This window comes from Populus euphratica, unplaced genomic scaffold (genome assembly GCF_000495115.2).
Source record: "Populus euphratica unplaced genomic scaffold, PopEup_1.0 scaffold394.1, whole genome shotgun sequence".
In the NCBI taxonomy this organism is placed as follows: Eukaryota; Viridiplantae; Streptophyta; class Magnoliopsida; order Malpighiales; family Salicaceae; genus Populus; species Populus euphratica.
In genome coordinates, this window is record NW_011500134.1 from 188640 (window position 1) to 200116 (window position 11477).

At 35.9% G+C, this 11477-nt stretch overlaps 1 protein-coding gene across 1 annotated transcript; it reads left to right on the forward strand.

Moving 5' to 3' along the window:
• Positions 1 to 426: 426 nt before the first annotated feature.
• Positions 427 to 10676, forward strand: LOC105110459 (acyltransferase-like protein At1g54570, chloroplastic). Its single transcript, XM_011005512.1, has 13 exons — positions 427 to 1521; positions 1765 to 1816; positions 2445 to 2500; positions 2753 to 2911; positions 3026 to 3130; positions 3768 to 3874; positions 4766 to 4887; positions 5466 to 5574; positions 6768 to 6901; positions 7565 to 7934; positions 9339 to 9452; positions 9919 to 10004; positions 10135 to 10676. Exons 1-13 carry the CDS (start codon positions 1116 to 1118, stop codon positions 10436 to 10438), a joined length of 2124 nt encoding a protein of 707 aa, XP_011003814.1. The 5' UTR covers positions 427 to 1115; the 3' UTR covers positions 10439 to 10676.
• Positions 10677 to 11477: the final 801 nt, after the last annotated feature.

Consider the following 11477-nt stretch of genomic DNA (forward strand, 5'->3'; position numbering starts at 1 on the left):
AATCAATAAATCAAATGTAAATATCTAATTTTTTACTCAATAATTAAATAATGAAGATAAAGAAACATAGCCGGTGAATATCCATATATAGGAGCCAGCAATCCTTAATTTTCTGGATAAAATCAATCCTGAAAATTTAAAATAATCTCGAAACGGTTCCCTCCAAGTCTTTAAAGCTAATGAAAGTGACGATGGCAGTTATGGCAGCCCCCCTTCACCAAAAACAAATCTAACAGCCTTTTAAATGTGCGTGTCAAACACTCAACAGATAATTTATGCTGTGAAAACTGCATGGCTATGCAAAACCAAGCGACGGGGCCTGCTGGCCAGACTATAGCCAGAGGAAATATGAAAGTGATCCGTTTATCGTACACGCAAAAGAAGACTACATTCAAATATCTAAAAGAGCAGCAGGCAAGTCCAAAGCTCGCGTTACACTCACAAATTATACAAATTACCCCATTCTCAATTTTTTATTTATAATTATGATGATATAATTAATTATATTTTTGCATTTCTGTGTCGTATGCGATAAAACTGCAGAAGCACAAGTACATAATCTAGAAGCCATTCAAGTGATATTTTGCTTTCTGGGTTTGCTTCAAGTTTGCCTTTTGGTTCATATTTTTCTCTTTAGTATAAAGCGGAGAGTGGCGGTGTTTCTTTGGAATTTCGAGTGATTTTTGGGGTTTTTTAGCTTGTTTTGTTGGATTTTTAGCTATTTTCAAGTACATGGTGTCCTTGAGTGTCTTTCTCTGTTAAATTTTTGGTATTTGAAAGAAGTCCCATGCTGGTCAATTCGTGAATCTTGAAAAAGGTCTAGAAGTTCTGGCAAAAGTATGCCGTCGTAGCAGTCTTGATTGTTTGAGTGGACACTCTAATGCATTTAGCATCGTGGTTCTTTTCATGTGCTAGTAGAAAGTCCCAAGTTGTTCAACCGGTGAATCCTACTGAGTTATCTGTAAGATAGTGTGCTCGGTTAACAACATTCCAAGAGATTTCTGTTCATTTGTGTCTCCTTCTGTTGGCAAGTTACTTAGAAAAGGGCTCTGATATTTTCTAATAGGTGCTTGGCAATACATATAGCTTTAAACAGATAATTTCTTATACAACCCATGGCATCAGTTGTTAGTTCTCAGGCATTGCATTGTTTTTTCTCAACTCCAGAGATTACTCCCAGGTTTCAAGTGAGAGTTCAAAGTGGTAGTGGTGGTGGTAGCTCAAAAGTATCGCCATCGGATTCCGCTCTAGTTATTGGAGAGAAAGATAAAAAAGTCGGGGGTCGAATTGATTCATGGAATGCGAGCTTAAAGCGTGGGATTAATAAAAAGAGCGTTAAAGATGTTATTTCAAGTGACTTGGATGTCTTGTGGGATGACGGTTATGGGACCAAGACTGCGAAGGATTTTTTTGAAGGAGCCAAGGAGATGATTAGGCCTGATGGGGGGCCTCCCCGGTGGTTTTGCCCTACTGAGTGTGGGCAGCCTTTAAAAGATTCTCCAATTCTTCTGTTTTGCCCTGGTAATTATTGTCTTCGTTGTGTCAAACTCTTTTATTAAATTTAACTTAGATACAAGGTTTCCAAACTATGAATACATGTTAAAAGAAGGACTGGATTTCTAGTTTCTGAGTATCTGGTTTCCAACGAGTTGTTTTGCTCTTCAATATTTTATTTAAAATGCTTGGAATTCCTCATTTAGCTATGTGATTTTTGAGATTTTTATTAAATGCAGTGCTATTTGTTTTTTGTATTCGTGCATGCAGGGATTGTTGGTGTTGGCTTGGCCCTGACTTTGCATCATAAAGCTCTCGGGAAGTAAGTTTTGTTATTTCTTACTTCAAGACAATCACGATAACTATTATCGTTGTTTTTAGACTATCAACTTGTTAAATATTCATTGGAACTGTTGGCACAAAAGTCAGTTCAAATCACACTGTGTGAGAACCTCAAATAAGTGCTCACCGAGCTGAAAAGGTTTCGTTCTGCTCTGAGATGATATTTCTCGAACCCTACTCTTGTCGATAACTTTTCCACCTGAAAATTCACATCAACAGGGTGTAGCTTCCGAATTCCTGTCCTCTTATCTAAAACTGCTTGAGCCAGTTTAAATTTTTTGCATTCGGCTATATGAAAATCACTAGTGCATGCTTTTATGCACATATATAATCTGGATATGGATTGGCAAAAGGAGCCACCTATGTTTTAAGTCAAGTGCATCCTCTTGTTGCGCTCATTTTCTTGTTATTTGTGGGTAGAATTTTTCCTTGTGTGGTTTCTGGTCATCTTGTGGACTAGAACCTGGTAAAGTAGCAGTACTATGAAAAGTGGTCAAGGTTTTTAACTAGTCAATGCAAATCACTGATGATTGAATTTCGCATTTCATTCTGCTATTTTTAGCTCAGCTAATAGGTGGCTTACACCTAAGAGTTTTGTCAAACTGCAGGGTGTTTGAAGTCAGGTGCCTTCATATTCCAGTGAATGATCGAACACCATTTGAAGGTTTTAACCTTTCATCAGATAACTTGATTGAGTTATTTAACAGTTAAACTAAAATCTCAGCCAACCGGGCTTGCTTTTTCTTCTATCACTTGTGATGGTTAGATCTTCTAATTCTTCAGAAATTGCACTTTACTTGCATGTGCTGTCCTCATCCTCATACCTATATGTTGGGTTTTTCCGTCTGGCTATCCTCTTCCACTGAGGAGACATCGTTCTCTATCCATGCTTTAAGTGAATTTTTTTTGCATGAAGGGCTGGTGAAATTTGTCGAAGAAACAGTGAGGCTAGAGCATGCCTCATCTCCAAATAAGCCAATTTATCTAGTGGGGGATTCCTTCGGGGGATGTCTTGTTCTTGCTGTTGCTGCTCGTAATCCTGAAATTGACCTTATAGTGATACTAGCTAACCCAGGTCAGTTTCCAGATATGCAGCAATTTGTTCACTCATCTTCTTGATGACTTCTTCATAGAACACTTTGGTTGATGCTCCTTGCTGCTGTCTGACTTGTAAGCCCTTTTATTTTAGCTACATCATTTGACAGGTCACAGCTTCGACCCCTGATTCCCCTTTGGGAGGCGTTGCCTGATGGACTATACAATGCACTTCCGTATCTTCTTAGCTTTGTTATGGGTATATATGATCTGTTGCTCCATTATTTCATTTAATATTTTGTTACAGAATTAGATTTTGTTACCACTTGAACACATTCCAATTCCTGTCGTTGTATTGAACGATATGCTACTAGTATTTTGTAAACCAGACAGATTTATCATGATTCTACTTCAGTTCTTCTACTCTGAAAAAATTGTTTGGATCTCCTCCTTTTTTCTTCAGAAAACATGATTACCTTGTTTCAAATGCCTTCTTATAAACGCTCTTTTTTGCTCCATTATTTCATTTAATATTTTGTTACAGAATTAGATTTTGTTACTACTTAATCACATTCCAATTCCTGTCATTGTATTGAACAATATGCTACTAGTATTTTTAAACCAGACAGATTTATCATGATTCTACTTCAGTTCTTCTACTCTGAAAAAATTGTTTGGATCTCCTCCTTTTTTCTTCAGAAAACATGATTACCTTGTTTCAAATGCCTTCTTATAAACGCTTTTTTTCCTGGAAGTTGAAACTTTCTTTAATAACTTTTTTCTGTCAGTTATCTTGTTAAGCTGTGATTGTCATCATTCAGTGGTATTGTTTTGTGATTTCAAATTGCTTCACTGTTGCTATTTATCCTCTCTCTCTGTTTTTTTCCTTACACTAGGTAATCCAGTGCAGATGGCAAGGGTCAATATTGAATATAGACTACCTCCCAGATTTCAAATTGAACAATTGTTTCAGAATCTCATTGCTTTGCTGCCTCATCTTTCTGTAAGAAATGAAGATAGCACTGCCTAGCCTTTTACACATTATATTTTATTAAATTTAAGAAACCAATAAGATTTTATATCTGTTATAATCTTCTATCTTGATATAATATGCTGAAGATCTTAAATACAAACTGAAAGATGTAATATTGTCATAAAAAATGATTCTAATAGGCAAAAACAAGATAGGCTATGCATAGTCATCTGCTGCATGACTATTAGAAAATAATATAATTATATCTTGAAACTTTATTTAATAGTTTAAGTTATTGGGTTGAAATAGTTTTTTAATAAGGTAACAGAGCCTTGAGAACTAAGTGATTACGAGTTTAAATCTCACCATCCCTATTTATTTGATAAAAATCAAGCACAAAATGGTGTACACCCATGCATGTTTTAAACCTAAAAAAGGCTTTCACTTGAGGGAACATATTAGAGAATAATATAAATCATATCTTGAAACTTCACCTAATAGTTAAGCTATTGGGTTTAATTGGTTATTTGACAATGACTCTATTTAATTAATTGTATCATGATAAATTCCCCATTGTATATTTGCCAATTACTCTTCTGCGTAGAACTTGATTATGACTGTATTGCTAGCACAATATGCTTCTACACAGTCTCTTGCCTATTGCTCCTCTGCGTAGAACTTGATTATGACTCTATTGCTAGCACAATATGCTTCTGTACAGTCTCTAGCAATGACAGACTGGATCTTCTCATGGTCACTGCTTTTGCACATCAGCCAAATGGTGCAATGTACTTCTTTTGGTTATCTTAGTTAGATATAACAAATCTTCATGTGCCTTCAGCTTGTTGTCCTGCTATGTATTTTTTCCTCATCTCTTTATTTCTTTTTCCGAGGCCATGAACTGATGTTAAAATGTTCCAGGATTTGGTTGATATAATTCCCAAGGACACTCTTATTTGGAAGTTGAAACTGCTCAAATCAGCGGCTTCTTATGCTAATTCCCGGCTTCATGCTGTGAAAGCTGAAGTGCTAGTCCTGTCGAGGTCTTTATTCTTCTGAGTTTTTATTCTTGTTCCTTTGCATCCCAGGCACAATTTTATTGCTTCTCTTTTCCATATGTATGTATTTCAAAAGTCCTTCAGAATATTCTCTCTCTTGTCCTTTCTATGTCGTGATTTTAACACTAATCACTCTTTTTCTCATCTTCATGTGGCTGATAGCCAGCATATTCAAGTTCCATTATCATTTACACAGAAATCTCAGCACATACCTTAAAAGAAACTGTCTTTGCAATGCCCTAATAATCGCTGAAGGTTCTTTGCTTCATACTCGAGTTCTTTTAGTTGCTACCATGAAGCTGACTGCTTTTAACTATAGAATATGCATTCCAGGCTTATCAACATGAATTGAATATTTGTACTCATTTATGTAATTGTTTTAGCACAACTGTATGCTGCGACCTGCAATGGAATATCCAGTTACTAAGTTAGGTTAACATGTTTATGTATTGTAGGAAATATGTTCTTTAACCTGAATTTCTTTTCATGCTTGGTTTTCTTTGAGATGGGTTATGGAAATATTGTCAAGAAGTTTTAAAGTTGATCTTTTATTTGTCTTTTAGTGGAAATGATTACATGCTTCCTAGTGGAGATGAAGCTCAGCGTCTGAAAAGGACATTAAAGAATTGCACAGTACGTTATTTCAAGGACAATGGGCACAATATTTTACTGGTATGTGACAATAAGTGGTTGTATATATATATTTGTGTCTGATTTAAGTGGAAGCATGTACATGTGGGTGCTTAGATGATGTGTGATTCTCCGCAACTCATTTCGAGAGCACAACAAAATTCTAATCTGTTTAATTTGAATCATCATCTTAGTCTTAGCTATTGAGTAAAGATACCATCCTTTTAACCGACCAGTGTCAGTACCATGTCAACTAGCTATCATGCATACCAGACCCAGTGATTCTTCTAATACGGTGACCAGGAATGAGAGCCTATTATCCTATGCTCAGAAACTCCTTAACTAAGGAGTTTCAGAAAATAGTTCTATCTTGAGAAACCACTAAGGCAGCCTGGTAGCCTGCCTACCAGCAGGTAACAATGCCTTTCTGAATAAGTTTGAGTGTATTCTGCAGCCAAGTTGACATGTTCAGAATGCAGCTGCTTTTGTTTCTTTTCACATAAATGCCTTTTCAGTTTATGACCTATCCTTGCTCCCCGTATTTGAAGTTGTCAAAACAGGTGAGCACTAGCTGAAAGATTCAAGGTCTCAAATTTCACTCACTTCCCTTTCAAAATTGAGACGTTGGATTATCTTCTAGATATAAGAACTTATATCTGCCTACTGTGGAAAAATTTCAGAAAGTAATTCTGTTTTTCTGCCTACTGTCATCTTCTTTGATGCTTAGTGACCCGTCTTTCCCTCCATTAGCACTTGCCATGATGCTAGTTATTCTTTGTTGACATGGCATGATAGTTGTACTACTTATATGCAATGTTCTGAGATAAATTCTGCTATAGGTATTCTGACTTTCGGAAGATGGGAGTTTATTTAGGGTTATATCTTATTATCAAGGTGGTCTCCATCCGTGTAATAGCCACCCCTTCCCTTGACCCCCAATTTGATAACAATTTCCCCAACGCAGAATGAATGGAAATGTTTTTCTCGTACCGTGTTATCAATATAAATTCGAACTTATAATCTTTAGCTGGTACATTGAACAATGTTATATTCATAAGAAAGGACTTTAATATTCCTCAACCTGCCTTTCTAATGTGTCAGATATTTAGCCATTAGCTTTTGTCTGTACTCATATTCTCAGGATGAGGCTTTCAGTCTTTCATTTCTATATGATATTGGAAGTCTGCTTTATAACTTGTTTTCTCCTGTTTCTGTTCTTCTCTGTGATGGCACAGGAAGATGGTGTTAATTTGCTTACTGTCATTAAAGGTACTGGAAAATACCGTCGTTCAAGGAGGATTGATTTGGTCTTAGACTTCATTCCACCAAGCATGTCAGAATTCAAACAAGGATATGATGAAGTAGTTGGGTAATTCAGCAGAGCAATTTTGTACGCAGTTTCTTAATTGTTACATATATGTTCTTAATGAAAACTTCTGGATATGAACATTTGATATGCTTAGATCTGATTTACTAGGACTTAAGTTTATGACTAAATTTAAAATAAGATCAGATAGGTTTGATCCTGGTCAAGCTAGAGCCTCTTTCCATGAAATCTGACATCCTGCCAGGATTTTGCAACATGCGTCAAGCAGATCCTTCCTAATTTCTAAACACTTTCTGTTTCTTTATCCCTTCTCATTTGATTTTGTCTAAATCTTGGCTCTACTGTTAACATCCTCTTGCACAAAAAAAGAAAAACATGATTGTTTTGAGAAAGTCTATTGAAATCTCAGGTTGGTCTTGGTTGATTTCTCACATCTTATGAGCATATATATTCTGTAACTAAGGTAGCGCCTAAAAGAATTGTAGATATATTCTGGAAATCATATTTATGTTTGAAGTTAATTGATCATGATATGTGTATTGGGGCGACTCCTGTCTCCTTGGGGTATACCCCAGCTTGATGCTTCCAGCCTAGGCTTTGGCTACATGCCATCATGAACAGCTAGTCTATGTTGCAAACTTGCATCCAGCACATATATTTGTTTATCTACGGTTCAAGATTATAACACAATCGTTTGAATTTCAGGTTGTTACGCTTTGCTACTGGTTCAGCCATGTTCTCAACTTTGAATGATGGAAAGATAGTGAAAGGTCTTCATGGGGTTCCAAATGAAGGTCCTGTCTTATTAGTTGGCTACCACATGTTGATGGGACTTGAAGTTTATTCCCTTGTCCCAGAATTCTTGAGAGAGAAAAATATTATGGTTCGTGGTGTAGCGCATCCAGTTGTATTTAGGGAAGGGCAGGGGGTTTCATCTCCTGAATTTTCTTTAGGTGATTGGATGAAAGTAATGGGTGCAGTACCTGTCACAGCCAGCAATCTTTTCAACTTGCTGTCAACAAAATCACATGTGCTTCTTTATCCTGGAGGAGCTCGAGAAGCCCTTCATCACAGGGTAAGCCAGTTTCATTGTATTGTGTTAAATTTCAACAAATTTATTTATTTTTTTGGCAAGCTGATAATCATATTTTTCAAGTGTCATTTTCTTATCATCAAAGTATTTGCTTTATTTCTTTGTTGGAAATGAGATTTAAGCAAGAGGATATAGCGCAAAAGTTTGGAAATCATTGCTTATTCAGAGTGTTATGCAGCCAAGGCTGGAAGACTAATGTTTAGCACTTCATACATGTAAGGTGGCTTGATTTCTTTCCATAATCTTCATGGATGATGCCTCACCATCACTATTGTCAACAACAACAGCATCACCTCCTTGCCACCAGCAAAAGCACCATTCTTATCCCTACCAAAACTTTATTATAACAGTAGCTTCATCGTCATCTTTCTCTACTACCATCACACTCTGTGTTTCTTCTAACCTTACTATGCTGCTGCAGCCACCATCAGACCACCTATTTCATGTATTAAAAAGTTTTATGGTTATTAAGTAACTAAAACAATAAGAAGTGGAATTCAAGTTTCCGTGGTTATTAGTTTATAGACTGTGCAAATACTAAGATTTCAAACTATTGGAACTAGGATTCATATGGCTTCCATGTTAGAAATTGTGGTAAATATCATGGTATATAGTAACTGATGAGAGCTTTGTTACGTGGCTTCTGTTGTAATCTAACCTTTAGCATCTCTTGGAGAGATTCATATTAAGTTATTAATGGTAGGGCCAAATTTTTTGTACTTGGCTTGAATGTTTTTTAGGTGAATTTCTTGAGGATGGTTTTTTTGAAATATCAGTGGCATGTTCTGTTGCATTCATACAAAAAAGTTGTAGGTGACATGGTGCATATGCATAAGAACTTTAACTCAAGCGAGTTTCAAAATCATTGATATTCTGTTTCTGAGATTCCCAGGCAGCAGCATATTTTTAATGGATGAAATTGTACAAGTAGCAGGCAAGAAGGGTGCCTAAAGGAGTGCAAATTATTCCTTTTAATCATGCGCTTAGGCTGTTGAAGCAGGAAGGTTTAATAGTGCTCACCAGTTACCAGTAGACAGTGAAATTAGACTGAATAGCTCCCCAAGCATAAATCTTTCCCTTGTCTAATGTTTTTTTTTCGTATTAACTTTTTGACTGGTATATCCTTCAAATTCAGTTTCATGTTTATGTATATATGTCATTGATGCTGCTATTATTTACAAACTGCTAGGCCATTGATTTCATCCTTACTAATTTATAAAGAAAGACTGAGGTAAGATAAAGGCATTTACCATGAAACAGGAGCCACTCTTTTGCTGCTAAGTATTTTGCCATAACCTTTTCTTTAGATTTATTAATGTATTGTTTATTTCTTTTTATTGGTCAAAAGCTTGTTTTTTTCAATTACAAAGCCTTTGCAATTTACAGGGTGAAGAATATAAGCTGATTTGGCCCGATCAACAAGAATTTGTGAGAATGGCAGCAAGGTTTGGGGCTACAATTGTACCATTTGGAACTGTAGGAGAAGATGATGTAGCAGAAGTAAGACCTTTTTATCCTGCTACATATTTTATAAATTTTTTCATGGATCCTTATTCTGTTGATCCATTCTTTTTTTTTTTTTGCTGTGTTATTTCCACAATATTTGTTTACCTAAAGGCTAACTTGGGAAAAATAGAAAAAAAAACCCATATTTTCGAGGTAGCTATCCATTGTATGTGCTTGAAGCAGAAATTTGTTAAAATGCGCATCATCTCTCAGAAATTAATTTGGCAAACAAACCCGGTAGAGTTAGCATTGTATATGCTCTTGTTATGCAAGTTTTGCACTGTGTATGTCCCAAAGTCTGGTTGAGATGTGCATTTCCGATACTTTCCACTTAAATTCTTGCTCCTGTCCAAAGATTTCCATGAACTTTCCCTTCTTCCATATTTAAACTTGAGATTGCAATCGAATTTCTCTGCATTTTATTTTATTTTAAAAAAATTCTTTTCTTTGGATTTTGCAGTTGGTTCTTGATTACAACGACTTCATGAAAATCCCAGTGGTCAATGACTACATCAGAGACGCTAATCGTAATTCCATAAGACTAAGGTGATTATTCTCATTATTCTCCCTGCAATGCTGTGGACTCATTGCATGGTTGTAGAAGTCAAGCTAACATAAGAATCCAGAGCTACTTGTTGATACATTTTTGTTGACAGAACTTTATGTATTCTTATAGGGATAAGAGTAAAGGGGAGGTTGCCAACCAAGAACTATATCTCCCAGGTATTCTGCCGAAGGTTCCGGGCCGCTTTTATTTTCTCTTCGGAAAGCCTATAGAAACAAAGGGCCGAAAGGAAGAGATCCTTGAAGACAGAGAAAATGCAAACCAGTTATACCTGCACATAAAATCTGAAGTTGAACGTTGCATTGCTTATCTTTTGAAGAAACGAGAGGAGGATCCTTACAGGAGTATCGTTGATAGAACAGTGTATCGTGCTTTACATTCTCCTTTGCATGAAGTTCCAGCATTTGACCCTTAAAAAATGGCCACATTCTCGCAGCAGCCTCCCTTGATAGAACAGTGTATCGTGCTTTACATTCCCAGATCACTTCACAGTTCACAGGATTATTTTTTTCACAGCATCACAAGAGAAAAAAAAAATGATAAATCGAGAAATAAGTCAAGATTAATTTACCAATTTATTTTAACTATAATGTCCAGGTTATTTTTGGATAAGATTCTGTGTGTATATCAAGATTAAATTTCTTCACAGTCAAGAACAAATTATTAGATGAATTTATGTAAAATTTGGCTTCATTTTAGATATTCATGATCTTAAAGGTGAAATTCATTTCTCGGTTTTAGCAGCACTAACTTTTCTAAAAAAAAAAAAAGCTTGTGAAAACTACCTTACATTACAAAATAAAAAATAAAAATTACAACAATAATAAAAATTTAAACTGTTCTTTGCTATAATATGTGGGTCTCAGTATACGAAATTAAGAATACATGCAAAAGTTGTTCTTATCATGTCAAACCAAACTACTCCTCGATGGGTCCTTTCCTTAAAAGCTAACTTCATGAATGCAGTTTGACTAAGAAGACTTGATCCGGCTTTTCATACCCTGCTGCCAGACGGCTGAAAAAGGTGAAGACTTTCAGTGCACTGTTTACATTCTTGCTTTTGTTAAACTATCTCCAGCCCTCCAACTCCATGCTCCAGCAATAACAAAGAATATGTTAATTCACGAATAACAAGCTATATATCTTATTTTGTTGGTTTTTCTCATATTATGACTGATATTACTTTCCATTTTGTTTTTTGTTTTTGCCTGACAATTAATGGTCTCTCTATAAATCATAGAGTTGAGTCACTGGTCTATCTTATTATATGATGCCATTGTTGAGAAAGGGACATGCAACCTTTTCACATCAAGTGTTGAAAACTTAAATCCTCCGGTTGCACGTCCATGACAGACGGGGCATGGAAAATGCCATTCGGAAATCACTCTGCATTAGGGAACTGCACTGTTTTCTGTCAACGAGTTCACATTCGAAACATTGATCCAATTATTGAT